The 15437-nt window shown below is 38.0% G+C and overlaps 1 protein-coding gene across 1 annotated transcript in view; it reads right to left on the bottom strand.

Annotated features, from left to right (window-relative positions):
• The window catches only part of UBA2 (ubiquitin like modifier activating enzyme 2), a 42291-nt gene extending 27068 nt beyond the window's left edge, over nt 1-15223 (bottom strand). Inside the window, exons 1-7 of the mRNA XM_032591274.1 lie at nt 15047-15223; nt 12352-12435; nt 10914-10984; nt 9424-9488; nt 8155-8255; nt 6086-6207; nt 303-370 (exon numbers count right to left, since the gene is read on the bottom strand). Of these exons, the coding sequence (XP_032447165.1) occupies nt 303-370; nt 6086-6207; nt 8155-8255; nt 9424-9488; nt 10914-10984; nt 12352-12435; nt 15047-15184 (649 nt within the window). The 5' untranslated portion in view covers nt 15185-15223. The remainder of the gene's footprint in view (nt 1-302; nt 371-6085; nt 6208-8154; nt 8256-9423; nt 9489-10913; nt 10985-12351; nt 12436-15046) is intronic.
• Nucleotides 15224-15437: the final 214 nt, after the last annotated feature.

Raw genomic sequence — 15437 nt, 5'->3', positions numbered from 1 at the left:
TTAAAACAGTCTTTCAAAGATGAAATAATATGGGGTGCCTAAGTGACTCAGTTAAGCATCTGGCTCTTGATTTCAGCTCAGGTCATGACCTCTCAGTTGGTGGGTTTCATCCCTGTGTCGGGCTCTGCGTTGACAGGAGGGGTGCCTGTGTGGGATTCTCTCTTCCTTTGTCTCTTAAACACATAATATACTATCTAACACATAACAGCAATTATTTTTTTCTCCTCTTATGCTATCAATATTAAGCTAGTAAAAGAAAGGTAGTGCTCACTAAATAAAAGAACATATCCCAATCTACTTACAGGAAGCTTCAGGGTCAGCTCTGTCAGGGGACACTTCTTGATCAGCATCTTCTTCCCCAAACAACTGGCTACAAAAAGAGCAGGAAATATTTATGTACAATAAAATATTATGAACAAATCTTTACTTTGCTTACTTCCCCCAAAACAACTAATTTAGAATATTCCAAATCTTTATACTCCATAAACTTAAAAGTATTAAAGCAACCTGTTTAGATAGCTTGCATCCTCATTTCAACCATAACACAAGGAAGGCTAAATTTTAGTAGACCTATATGCATTCCTATCATCTTGGCACTGCAAATTCCTACGTTAAAATCATCGAGCAAGAGACAGATGAGCAAGGGCACCTAGGTGGCTGGGTGGCTAACTGTCCAACCCCTGATTTTAGCTCAGGTCATGATCTCACAGTTCATGTGTTCAAGCCCTGCATCAGGCTCTGCGCTGACAGTGTAGAGCCTGCTTGGGATTCTGTCTCCCTCTCTCTCTGCCCCTCCCCCACTCATGCTCTCTCTCTCCCTCTCAAAATTAAATAAATGAACAGAGAGATCCAGGTGAGCAGCTTTTACATTCCAATTTGGATAACATTCTAAGGCCAGAATAATATTTGTGAAGTACACGTGCAGTTAGCTATGCAAAAAACACTGTTACACACCTGCCACATGCTGGGTGATCTAGGAATCAGCAGGAATAAGCAAGGAGACATTTTTTTCATGGTAGTATATATCTTTACTACTAACAGGCCTTAAGAAACAGTAATACATTAGCAGAAATTCTTTTTTGTTAATTCAGTTACCCTATAAACTATTTAATAACATTTACAGGAATATAATGTTCCAACCTTTCCTCAAGTACTTGACTTATAAGAAAGGTATCTTTTTAAAGGAATCCTTTAAATAATTAAAAAAAAAAAAAGCAGTCATCTCAAAGTTCCTGATACACTTTACAAGAAAATGTCCACTTGTTCTCAAAGTCACTGTACCAATTTCCACCCCCACAATGGCATGTAAGAGTTCCTATCAATTTGCTTCTCTAAATTTAATGTTTTGCCAAACTACTTAGTGTAAAATGGTATCTTATTGTGATTTTATTCTTAATTTTCCAAGTTAGTCATAAAGGTGAACATAATCTTCATTTGCTTATTTCCCATTTGGGTTTCCCTCGAAAAGTTCCCGTTCATATTATCTTGTCAGGTTGTCTTTTTCTTACTCATTACAGGAATATATTATACATCATAATTTTTAGTTGATTTTATGTTGCAAATATTTTCTCATATGTAATGTCTTTTCATAAGACATTTGATGAATTTGAATGAATCAATGTTTTCTTTTGTGGTTGGCACTTTTTGTGTCTTAAGAAATCGTTCCTGAACTCTAAGGATAAAGATTTCCCCCTATATTAGAAAGATTTAGTTTTTCCTTTCACATCTAAATACCTTATCCATCTGGACTTAATTTTCATATATTATTTGAAATAGGGAATATAATATTTTCCACATTGATAATGAATTGTCCTTTTACTTAATCCCTTCTTTCATCTGGGATCTCCTATGCAACCTTGGTCATGAATTCTGCATTGTCCCAATGGTCTATTTTTCTATCTCTGCACCAGCAACACACTGTAACTTCCTTTTAGTTTTTATTAAACCTTGACATCTATTAGAACAAGTCACCTCAACTTACTTCAGGAATGTTTGTTTAGGCCTTACTCTTGACATAAATTTTACAATCAGCTGAATGAATTCTAATAAAAACTCTGATGAGATTTTAACTGGAATTGCATTTGAATCTATAGATCAACTTGGAGATCAAGGACACATTCTCTCCTTTTATTTTATACTTCCTTTTATGTGCCAGTACTCACTAATCTTCCACACTGGGTCGTACAAATCTTAAGATTTATTCTCAGGTATTTCATGTTTTCTGATGCTTCACATTTAATTATCTTTAATATTTAATTATATGCTTTTATAGTGAGTTATCTACTTTTATATTTCCTAACTGCACGATACTGCATATAGACATGCCATCTTTTAGTTGGCCATGTTGCTAAACTGTCATTATTTCTAATAATTTATCTATAGATTCTTTGGAGCTTTTCACTATACAGTATGTAAACTATACCGTATGTAAACAACAGTTTTGTTTCTTCTTTTCCCAATTCTTAATCCTCTATTTTCTTTTTGTTTTATTATGCTGGCTAGGAACTTCATTACAACACCAAATAAAAGCAGCAATAATGGCATCCTTATGCCATCTCAGGTTACAAAGGAGATGCTTTATAACTTTTATCATTAAAAATAATGCTTGTATGGGGCGCCTCGGTGGCTCAGTCGGGTAAGCATCCGACTTCAGCTCAGGTCATGGTTCATGGGATCGAGCCCTGTACTGGGCTCTGTGCTGACAGCTCAGAGCCTGAAGCCTGCTTCGGATTGTTTCTCCCTCTCTCTCTCTCTCAAAACTAAATAAACATTTAAAAAGTTAAAAAAAAAAATAATGCTTGTATTAAGCATATGAATGGTAAATAATGGAGGTTTCTGACTGGTGGGAGTGGGAGTGCGCAGATAAGCAAGGGGAGGAAGCTAGAATGATCCACGTAGTAATGGACTAGAGTTTAGGGAGACACCAGTATGAATTCATGTTTACCTTAATATAGATAGATCGTTAGAAACAGAAATGTTTGTAAATTTGTGTGTATTCATACAGATTAGTATAAAAAGACTTTTTTGCTCTGTTGGCTAAAAGGGCTTAAAAGAAACGACACGTAATAGCATGGCGAGCATTCAGATCTGAGTTTCTAATGCCATTCTTTAATAAAAGGAAACCAGGGCTCCTTGGAGAAAGGCCTGATACAATGGCAGGAAATAGACATGATGAGCCTGGGGCATCTTCTAGTACCAGAAAGCAAGGAATTGCTCCCCAAACCCCACCACACATTGATGGCATACGTCTAAGAGCACAGTCAACAGAAAGAGCTCCCAATGGCCAAAGCCAGAACAATCTGAGCAACAAAATACCCTACTGGATTATAACCCAAAATATAAAATATATTCAATGAGTCCACATCGATGTAAATGATTGAATAAATCAATAAACAGGTGAGAAGAGACAAACCTTCCAGGCAGAAGAACTCTAAATAACTTACATAGATACTCTGCCCTCAAGGAAGCAGAAAACAGCTCCCATTCTTTAGGTGTGGGCTGCACAGAGTGACTTCCTTCCAAAGTGCATGGCACAATATAGATAGTGGGGGTGAAAGGGGCGTCTGGGTGGTTCAGTCGTTTAAGTGTCTGACTTAGGCTCAGGTCATGGTCTCCTGGCCCGTGAGTTCTAGCCCTGCGTCGGGCTCTGTGTTGACAGCTCAGAGCCTGGATCCTGCTTTGGATTCTGTGTCTCCCTCTCTCTCTGCCCCTCCCCTGCTCGCACCCTCTCTCTCCTTCAAAAATAAACATTAAAAAAGTGAGAAACTTTACAGTGGAGAAACCGGACAAACACTACCTTAGCTAAGTGATCAAGGCCAACATTAACAGTCATCAATCTTGTCAATAACATATTCTTCACATGATGTGATGAAAATGGCAATTTAACTACCTCTGTGATTTCCCTCTCAACAGCTCAAAATGATAGTATCGTCATGAAGAAAAAAAAAAAATTTCAATAGTGGGGTATCCTACAAAATACCTGACCAGTACTCCTCCAGACTCCTCCTAATTTCTTTAGAGGTCACAGACAACAAGGAAAGCCTGAGAAACTGTCACAGTCAAAGGAAGCCTAAAGAGACATGACAGACATCTAATGGTAATGTGGTATCCTGGAACAGAAAAGGGACACTGGGTAAAAACAAAGGGCTCTCTAAATAAACTATGGACTTCAGTTAATAAAGATACCAGTAGTGGTTCCATAATTGTTACATATGTATCATAAGATGCTAACAGAGGAAACTGGGTGTGAGAACTCTGTTCTATCTTCTCAATTTTCCTGTAAATCTGAAACTGTTCTAAAAAGTCTGTTAAAAAGAAAAAAAGTTTGCTAAATGAAGCTTACATTTTTTGTGAAATTTCATCATTAAACCATTATATGCATACTCTTCTGAGTGCATATACATTATACCGTAATCAAAAAATAAAGAAAATCAAACAAACTCTGTTTTAACTAGGCTCCATGCCCCATGTGGGGCTTGAACTCACAACCTTGAGATTAAAAGTCACATTGCATGCTCCACTGACTGAGCCAGCAAGGCTCCCTGAAAACCAGTGTTTGCTGTAGGTTTGTAAAAGGCATCTTTTACCGGGTTGATAAAGTTTTCTTCGTATTTTATTAAGAATTTTTGTCATGAGAGGCACCTGGCTGGCTCAGTTGGTGGAGTGTGCGACTCTTGATCTTGGGGTTGTAAAATTCCCACGTTGGGTATAGAGAATACTTAAAATAAAGGATTAAAAATAAAATCTTAAAAAAAAAATAAAACCCACAATTTTTGTCATGAAAGGGTATTTCCTGAATTTTGTCAAATGTTTTTTCTGCATCTATGAAGGCTATCCAGTTTCTCTTTATTTTCTTAATGAAGTGAATGATGTGTATTAAATTGTGGCTTGTATTCTTAGAATAAATACAACCTTGTCGTGGTATACTTTTTGTTTTACACAATTCTAGATTTGTATGCAAATATTTTGTATAGGATTTTTGCATCTATGTTTATGAATGAGAATGTCCTGAAATTTTCCTTTTATTCCATTATGGCCTTAACTGGTTTTGTTATCAAAGACATCAGAGTCCCATAATAAAAACTAAGAAGTACTGCATTTTAAAAAAATGTCTCTGGGACAGTTTACCTTATTAGAATGATATATTACTTGTAAATTCAGTGGAAATCACCTGTAAATTCATAAAGGTTTGTTGCATTACTAAGAATTAAAACGACTGATTAAACTCGCCTAAGACATAGTACAATTCAGGCTATTTCTTTTTTAATTAATTTTTTGGGTTTTTTTTTTTAAGTTTTTTAAAATGAATTTATCCAGATCATTAAAATTTTCAGTATACTGGCAATTTTCAGTATTTTTATTATCATCCTTTTGTTCTTTACTATCATTTAAATCTATGCTGAGATTACATTCTCCACTTAGTTATTCATCTTTCCTCTCCTTTTCATGATGAACTCGATAAAGTTATTTTTTCCCTCTTATCTCAATTATATCCTTCCTGCTAATTTCTTTGGAGTTTATCCTGTCTTTCTAAGTTGGATCCTTAGCACATTAACGTTCATCTTTCTTCAAGTGTGTAAGCCTAGAACTTTTCTACCAGCTACCATATTTGATGCATCCAACTTTCACATGTATTACTTTCGTTATCACTAAAAAGTATTTTTAATTTCCATTAGTTTTTAACCAATGAATTAAAAACAGGCATGCAATGTTGACTGAATTTAATCTACCGAATATCTCCACCATATTTAAAAGAATATTCATCTAGGGGTGCCTGGGTGGATCAGTCAGTTAAGCGTCTGCCTCTTGATTTCGGCTCAGGTCACGACCTCACAGTTCATGAGTTTGAGCCCTCATATTGGACTCTATGCTACAGCACAGAGCCTGCTTAGGATTCTCTTCTTCCCTCTCTCTCTGCTTCTCTCCAGCTCGTGCTCTCTCTCTCAAAATAAATAAATAAACTCTTTAAAATAAGTAAGTAAATAAAAGAATATTCATCGTAATCTCTCCAAGAGATTTAAATAAAAACAGCCCCATTTCCTATCATCAGTACTGAAAATATACCCAGAAATATATATACTCTTACTTGAACAAATACTTTGCCCAAACGATGCAATGAATAGGTTCTGAAGGTGTGTTACGAATTGTACAGCCAGGAAAAGTTCTCTGGGTAGGTTTGGGATGACACTCATAACACTCAGTTACACCCTGCAAAATCAGGATATGAGAAGAACATTTATCCCATGATGGTGGTTTTGCAACACTATCGAGTAATATCATCATAAACATTCATTCGTCTACATTCCAACTGTATTTTGTACTGTCAAGGAAATTTTAAAATATTAGTGACTCCAAAATTCTTACTTTACAGATGAGGAACTATAACAAATATGAACTGAATCAATCACAGTCACAGCTAAGTCTAAGCCAGGATTTCTCTGACTCCTGGACCAGTGAACACCACTTACAACAAGCCAAAGGAAATTACTGTACCTGAATATCAAACACAAGAAGGTTACCTTAATCACATTAAACAAAAGAAAAATTACTAGATAGACAAACAACAGCTTTCTAACCAATTATCTGTCAAAGGTGTGGACCTCCATTATTTAATTATTACCCATTATATTTGTGTTACTTGTAATTTCCTAAAAACTAAGCAAATTAAAAGTAATTATTAATTTCAAGAACTACCTAGATACACAGAAAATTCCTGGCTATCACCAAACCAATACTCTTCATTTTGTTGATTTAGGCTTACATCTTTTTTTTTTTTCCATTTTATTCTTTAAATTTTAGTTAGTTAACATACAGTGCAATACTGGTTTCAGGAAGAATTCAGTTAAGCTTACATTTTAACTTGCACCATAAGGAATCCTTGGAAGAAGTCTATGGTACATAAGACAATTTTTCAAAACCATCAGATGAATATTCCTCAATTGAGCAATTCTCAACCTCAGTCTTAATACATACTAATATCTTAAGATCATGTTAATAAGCAATGTCTTTACAATAATGGTTAAAGAACCAAAACTTGAGGGGAGCCTGGGTGGCTCAGTCTAACTTCAGCTCAGGTCATGACCTCATAGTTCCTGACTTGAGCCCCACATCAGGCTTTCTGCTGTCAACACAGAGCCCACTCAGATCCTCTCTCTCTGTCCCTTCCCCACTGGCTCATGCATGCACTTTCTCTCTCTCAACAAGAAACCTAAAAAAGAACCCCAACTGGCAAATAGTGTTTTAACATAAAAAGCAGCAGATCCAGGGTTTTCTCCATAATACCATTTCTGGTGTCCTTTGAATAAGCTTTCTTGGGGGCAGCCATTCCTTAAATCACAGTAGAAAACAAGAGAACTACTGCTTTGACCTATGAATAGATCCTGAAGGAATCCACTGATTTAACTAAAATTTAACACACACTGACATTTACAACAGTCTTTGTAGAATGATACTAAATAAGCTTCCAAGAGTAGTATTTATCAGCTGAAACAAATGAAGCAGAGCCATAATTTTCAACATGGGTAAACTGCCAAATAATGGACAAAAATAGCAAATTTTAAGTCAAGTGTAATTCCTTTTGGTTTCAAAACCTGCAAAATGATTCTTCAAATGTATCTATGTTTAATTTCCTTGAAAGAACTAGAAAACAAAAACAAACAAAAAACAACAAACCACAATGCTGCATTTTATAAACTGGGTTTGAGTGCACAGGTATTTATTTACTCTATTATTCTCTAGTTTTATCTAAACATTTGAAATATTTCACAAAGACACCAAAATTTTTCAAAGTACTCTTCAGATCTATGAACCTAGACTTTAGATAAAAAATAACTTTGCAGAAGGCAGTTTCATCATATATCAACTACAGCATGACATGTAGCCTCAGCTACAAAGAATTTTAAAAGGCAATTTTATTATGTTTACCAGTCTAATAATTTTAATATACAAGCTACAGAAACAAAGTAGCACAGAGTTTAAAAAAAAAAAAATCTCTGCTTATAATACTCTTATACTTATAATACTTATAATACTCTTTACATCTGATAAAATCCCTACATCTTGGGTACTAACCAGCCCATATCATGTAAACCCAAAGTTTACTTCTTCCCTACATAAGATCACAAATATTTGGGAAGTAAAAAAAATTTATTTTACCTTTTTGATGGTAGTTACTTGCCCAAGATAACCAGCAGTTCCACTCTCAATAAGAGGAACATCAGCTGCCAGGCACATCCTATTAACATGGTTGCGAGCAGCTGGAAGAAAAACACTAGTTAGCAGGAGTTGATGGGGGGAAAAATCAGTTACCTTTAATTAGGATGACATTTACCCAAACTAATTTTTTTAATTTTTATATGCAATTTTCTTATAGCTATGACCAGGGTAATACAACTGTTACAGAAGAGACATTCGCTAGCAAAATTCCAAATACAAGGAATTTATATGACAAATTTACTCCAAGAAAAAGCACCCTTACTATACTTTTTAAATGCCAAAGTGTCACCTTTCTATTCTATAGCTGTGCCTCCTCTATTAATCTTGGCTAAAATATTGTCTCAATGAGTTCTGAGTCCTTAACTTACTATTATTCTAATAAAATTATCAGGTAACACATGGCAATGAATGGAGAATGTGGAATATCAACTTGGAACTATAAAGGCAGTTTAAGGCAAGGGGAGTAAAGAGGAGTCTAGTAAGTCATCCTGACCCTTTCTCTGCTTTGTGTTTTTTCTTTGGTATTTCTGGCTCAAAATTGTTACAAACCACTCCACAGGTGTTGTTTTACATGTGGAACAATGACTGGCTATACAATACTTGATTATAAGAAACATCACCCCCTACTGTGAAAAGCTTCAATGGTTCAAAATGTGTACATCTAAATAGAATTTAGGCTGATATTTTATGGCACCAGCCATATCTAAAATAATTCAAGATCCATGGCATCTATGCTAACTTTGACAACCTGTTGCCACATTCTCAAAACGATGGTTTTAGGGCCCTGATTGCACTTTAGAATCACGTAGGAAATTGAAAAATTATGATATTCAGAGTCTGATTTAATTGGTCTTGGTGGGATGTAGGCATTGATATTTCATCTCTATATAAATGAAGGAAGTCACACTGTGCTTCAGTGATGGAATACTCTGAAACAAGCACACACCCACATACCAAATGTACTCACCCTCTTTAGCGTTTTAACAACTTCTATCTTCACACCTTTTGGTAGAATAGCAGAGTATATGATAGCTAAATTCCTGCCTGTTCTAGTTAAAATTACAACCAACTGGTAAACTTTAAACCTAACCTTACTTCTCTCTGGATTCGAATTACTGAGGAAATATTTAAAATACTAAAAAGTATAAACAGCCTTGTTATAGGGGAAGGAAAATACTTAGAAATTAAATGTATTAAAAATAATCTCACCTCTGTTATCCAAAGCATTCATAACCAATATAAACTGTCGAAAAAATTCCACATTATAGTCAGGGCTACAAAACAAAATAAAACAAATGTCACCAAAACAACTGGCCTTACACATGATCTTCACGGCGTAATACAGGGTCCTAAAAAGCGTATTAAAGTAATGGTGCAAAAATAACTGATATTAGGGAGGGGTCTCTATTATACATTTGATTTTTTCCAAATACCATAAGCAGATTTTAACGAAATTACTTCCGACTAATCCCTGTGAGTGACTAGACACCCTTTCTGGCCAGCTACCCAGGGCTCAAGAGCAGATCTCAAACTGGCAGAAAGATGGCATGGCTTCACAGGTCCCATAGGCCCTCTCTGGGCAGCTTGGGAACATACAAAGAACACATTCCCAGGATATGCCTGGCCTCTGGCTTCACCTCACATGGTCAGGATCAGGCAGGGTTCAGGCCTCTAGGGTTCCCACTTTTAGCAGCACTGGGAAAGCAATACGGGTAAGAGGGTTATAGGGCTAGGCAAAGGCTTGCAGAGCAAACAACCAGAGAATAAAAAAGGTGGAGATACATATTTCCGGAGAAAGTGTAAGACTTTCTCTAATTCCAGACCTCAAATGAGAAGTTATTATTTTTAATACCATTTACTTGTAAGCTAGACAACAGCTATACATAAAGGATAATTTAGATCCAGGATTCCTTTGCCCCAACACTTACATAGTTATATATTCATGGAGAGCAGATAATATTTATGTACTGTGAAAACTATGACCCCTTCACAATTCCTAGTGTTATATTATAGAAGTCATAGTCAAAATAAATATTTTGGGAAGCAACCTTTGAAACTGAAGAAGACCACAGATGAAATCAATCAGAATGAGAGCAATATACTTAGAAAAGTCTGGATCATTATATAAGGATTTTTCATAGTTTACTATATCTTTATTTAAAACAAAAATAAAGGCCCTTTATAAGCTTCTCATTAAAAAGTAACTCATTTAAAAAACTCTCATTAAAAAGTAACTCATTTAAAAAACTCTCATTAAAAAGTAACTCATTTAAAAAACTCTCATTTAAAAAGTAACTCATTTAAAGTATTAAAATATCTTACCTCTTATCTAACTCCCTGAAAGAGTACAAGCTACCACATTTTAATTTTTCTAGAAAAATTTTTTTACAAAATTATTATTTAAATTTCAGTTAGTTAACATTCAGTGTTATACTAGCTATTTAGTGACTCAACACTTACATACAATACCAGGCGCTCATCATAAGTGCCCTCCTTAATACCCTTCATCTATTTAACCCACCCCCACTCCACCCTCCCTCTGATAACCATCAGTTTGTTCTTTATAGTTAAGATAAAAAAAAAAAAAATTCTTAAAAAGCAGAATGACCTCAAGCTCATGTAGCTAATAAAAATACCATATACTTTGAAAGTTTAACTCACAACAAACTCAATTCTGCAACATAATAATTAGAACATACTTCATGATGCTGTCATGGTAGGCTATGATATTAGCTTTCGGGTAAAACTGCAGTACACTTTCTTTAGCAACCTGGAAAAACAAACAACACTCAATTACTAACTTGATTGCTACAACATTTCTCTCTGCATTTCAATTTATTTATGGCAAACAATACTGTTATTTCACCTACTTACATAATATCTTATATTAAATATAAACATATAAATTTAATATCTTATATTATAAACTAAAGGAATATAAAAATGTGACAAAATTTCATTAACATTAAGCTATACACATTTTAATAAAAATAACAGGAGAGCCGGCCCTTTCCCATATATACATCTACACGAATGGTAAACTTCAGCAAAAATATAAAATGCAGTAACTAGGTGTTAACCCATTCATTCATTCAACAAGTATTTAGTATCTTCTATTTACCAGGATCTGTATGAAGCATTTGGTAAGCCAAAGGGACACTAATCAATGTAGATAAACAAAATTACAAACAATGATAAATGATACACAGAAAAAGTAGAAGTTGTGGGGTGCCTGGCTGGCTCTGTTGCAAGGAAGAACATGCAACTTTTTTTTTTTTTTTTCAACGTTTTATTTTATTTTTGGGACAGAGAGAGACAGAGCATGAACGGGGGAGGGGCAGAGAGAGAGGGAGACACAGAATCGGAAACAGGCTCCAGGCTCTGAGCCATCAGCCCAGAGCCCGACACGGGGCTTGAACTCACGGACCGCGAGATCGTGACCTGGCTGAAGTCGGACGCTTAACCGACTCCGCCACCCAGGCGCCCCAGAACATGCAACTCTTGATCTCGGGTTGTGAGTGCAAGCCCCACGTTAGATGTAGCAATTACTTACATATATTCAAAGAATCTTTAAAAAAAAAAAAAAAAAAGAGTAGAAGTTGTGAGAGGAAGGTCTTAGTCTAAGAGGTTTATTCAGAGCATATCACTAGAGAAGGAAGCCAAAATTTGAAAACTGAAAAGGAGATAAGAGTGGGAGTTTGCCAAAAGCGTTGGGAGAAAAAGCAAAGTAAAAAGATGTTTTAAGACCCTGAGTCAAGATGGAACATTCAAGGAACTAAAGAAAGGTCAAGGTGGCTAGAACCTCAGGGAGGTTGTCTTTTTCTAAAAGGGACAAGAGCATGGGCTGTAGGTTCTCTAGCCCTCAAATACAGGAGCAGCCAATCTGCAGGAACACAGAACAAAGCTCATCCTAAGCAAACAATCAGAAATTTAAATATGAAGGGGACACCCACCGTTTACAAGATTGAGGACAGCATAGCCTTAGAGGATCAAAACGGGAGGATGTACTCTTAGGTGCCGTCCCCTATATTCTCCCTCCCACTGAAGAGTCCCAGTTAATCTGATACCATAAAGAGAAGATCCATCAAAGTGCAAAAATATAAATGAACAGAAATGGTATAAGAAAAGTAAAGTTACCTGGGCCTTTGATCTTCCAACATGTTTCTTTTGAAACAAAAATTGCCTGTTGAGGTTGCTGACGTCGATAGTATCCAGATCAATCTACAAGTGCATAAACTCCAGATAAATCACAAATTTTCTGGTATGTGTGAGCAATATCACTATCCTCAGCACCCATAACCCAAAACTTTTGCTATTTGCTACATTAGCAGAGGAAATGCTTTCCCCAGTAATACCAAAATTGTTAAACTGATAAAAATACTTTAACACATATGAAAAAAAAAAATCAAGATTTAATTTCAGAGATAACTTTCTCAAAAATATTTTAGAAAGGATGCATTTTTTTGTTTAACCATCTTGGCAAATGTTTGGAAATTCCTTAGATGGCATAAAATCATAAGGGTTTATTAAAATAAATATAATTCATTTCTTTAATTACTCTTTCAAATCAAATAAATCAGATTTAACTGTGACCCGTTTTTCTTAAATGACACTTAGCAGATTTACTGAGTTTTTGTTGCTTTAGTTCAAAAGTCTTCCCCCCCACACAACTCCGTTTACAATTCTCACCTAAGGGCTATGAGAGGAAACATCCACACAAGGTTGAAAAAAGTGTCACATTTTAACTTTTTTCTAATTGCTGCTTAAAAATAAACACAAGAGGGGCGCCTGGGTGGCTCAGCCAGTTGGGTGTCTGACTTTGGCTCAGGTCATGATCTCACAGTTCCTGAGTTCAGTCCCACATCGAGCCCCACACTGAGCCCCACATCAAACCCCACATCAAGCTGGCTGTTGTCAGCAGGGAGCAGGCTCTGGATCCTCTGACCCCTTCTCCCTTGGTCCCTCCCGCTCTTGTTCTCGGTCTCTCAAAAACAATAAATAAATAAATAAATAAATAAATAAATAAATAAATAAATAAATAAGGGAAGAAAATAAGAATGACTAAAGACTTTCTATAAATTTATATTAAGAGTCATCAAACATTCTAATTGTGAAACATCTTTAACAGCTTTGGTTATAATTTCTGAAAATCATCATATATAACCGTCTAAACATTTTCTATTTGTACTTTCTAAATTTATTATAAAAATTAAATCAAATAGGGACACCTGGGTGGCTCAGTTAAGCGCCCACTGCCCACTTCGCCTCACTCAGGTCATGGTCTCATGGTTTGTAAGTTCAAGCCCCAAGTCCAGCTCTGCGCTGACCACTCAAGAGCCTGGAACCCGCTTTGGATTCTGTCTCCCTCTCTCTCTGCTCCTCTCCCGCTCACACTCTCTCTCTCCCTCTCAAAAATAATAAACATTAAAATTTTTGATTAAATAGAAAAGGATCAGCATTTATTGTTCAGGTGCCCAATTCACTGTCTTGTCTATTACAAGACAGTTCCTTTAATTTTTTTAATGTTTATTTATTTTTGGGAGAAAGAGAGCAAGCGCGTGGGGGGGGGAGGGGAAGGGGCAGACAGAGAAGGAGAGAGAATAGGAAGCAGGTTCTAGGCTCCCAGGGCTCAGCACAGAGAGACCCACCCGGGGCTCAAACCCACGGAGTTGGGAAATCATGACCTGAGCCCAAGTCACATGCCCAACAGAGTAAGCCACCCAGGCGCCCCACAAAACGGTTCTTTTAAACATGCAGCAATAGGTACCAGCTGAAGCACAATCATATTTGGATTTGTGGTGCAGAACTAGATGGGAAGAATAACTTTGTAACAGACAAAGGAAAGATGTGTAAATTCTTCCCCCGCCCCTCATTTCATAGTTCAGTCTGCCATATTTACTTTTTTTCCATTCTGTGTTTCCACTACACTTTAAGACACTTTAAACTGACATCCAAGCTCCACGTAACATCGCCAATCTCTAAAAAGTTTACATTAATAAAAATAATTTAAAATTACAGCCAAAAATAAAAATTACAGCCACTGTACATCAATGCAAAAGTTAAAATCCTAGTATCTTCAGTGATACAAGCTAACGTATCTATGAAGATAACAATGACAGTCACACAGACTGCACCCAGAACAGAGGGGTGAGAGCCCCAAAGGAGTCCTGCCACTTGCTTCCTGATTCAAGGTAATTTACTAAAACCCTTCTAGATCTCACTTTTCGTCTCATCTGTTTAAGATAAAAAAGTGGGGGTGGGGGGGATGAAAACTGCGTCTGCAACCTTACCGCGGTAGCGCAGATCAGATGCGTTAATGCAAATTACCCGCTCAGAACATCGCCGGTCTCGGGACAAGCGCTCAGTATGTATTGGCTCCTATTACTGCCACCCTCTGCTCTGGACCAGTATTTGAGTTAAGGGAGACCTCCCAACTGAACAGTCACAACCTCCACGAGAGACTGAAACAATCACCTCCTGCCTCCCCTTAAAGCTGAGGAACTGCCCTGAAGCGAAAAGACACGAGACCTCCTCCACAGCCTAGAGCCGCCACAAATTCGCGCTGCCAAGGAGGCAGGGGCGGCCGCACCGCGAGACGCCAGGAAGACCCCGGCCCGCGGCCTCTGTGGCGTCCCGAGCCGGCCAGGCGTGCAGCGAGGCCCGCTCTGGCCCCGCCGAGCAGCGCCCTCTCTGCAGGCAGCCACGACCCCGGGGTTTCCAGGCCTGCTGCCGCCCCGCCCCCTCCAACTCTGGTCCCGACCTCCGGAGCCCGAGCCCCCCGGCCCCGGCAACACGGCCCGCCATTCAGCCCGCGCGCACTCCTGGCCCTCACCAGGTCGATGTGGGAGAAGCCAGTGAGCACGAGGTTCTTGAGAAGCTCGCAGCCGATGCCGCCCGCTCCCACCACCAGCACCCGGCCCCCGGCCACGGCCTCGGCCAGCTCCCGGGGCAGTCCCCGCGACAGTGCCATGGCGGGACGACCACGAGCCGCGGCGGAGGCGGAGGCGCGAGAAATGAGCCGCGGCCGGAAGCAGGTGGGGGAAGGGCGATCTAGCTTCCGTTCATGCGCAGTGCGGCCGTCATTTGGCGCCGAGCGGGCGACGCCCGGGACCTGTGGAGCGCACCGCGTAGGTCAAGGCTCGGCTTTGCGCCAGGAGGTATCTCTCTCTCTCGCACCTGCAGTGATGCTCCAGCCGGGTCGTGTTTTACAGACGCGCGCGGAA

The sequence above is a fragment of the Lynx canadensis genome, chromosome E2, assembly GCF_007474595.2.
Source record: "Lynx canadensis isolate LIC74 chromosome E2, mLynCan4.pri.v2, whole genome shotgun sequence".
Taxonomy (NCBI): Eukaryota; Metazoa; Chordata; class Mammalia; order Carnivora; family Felidae; genus Lynx; species Lynx canadensis.
The sequence above is the reverse complement of the archived record's forward strand: the minus strand, read 5'-3'. Positions and strand labels throughout refer to the sequence as shown.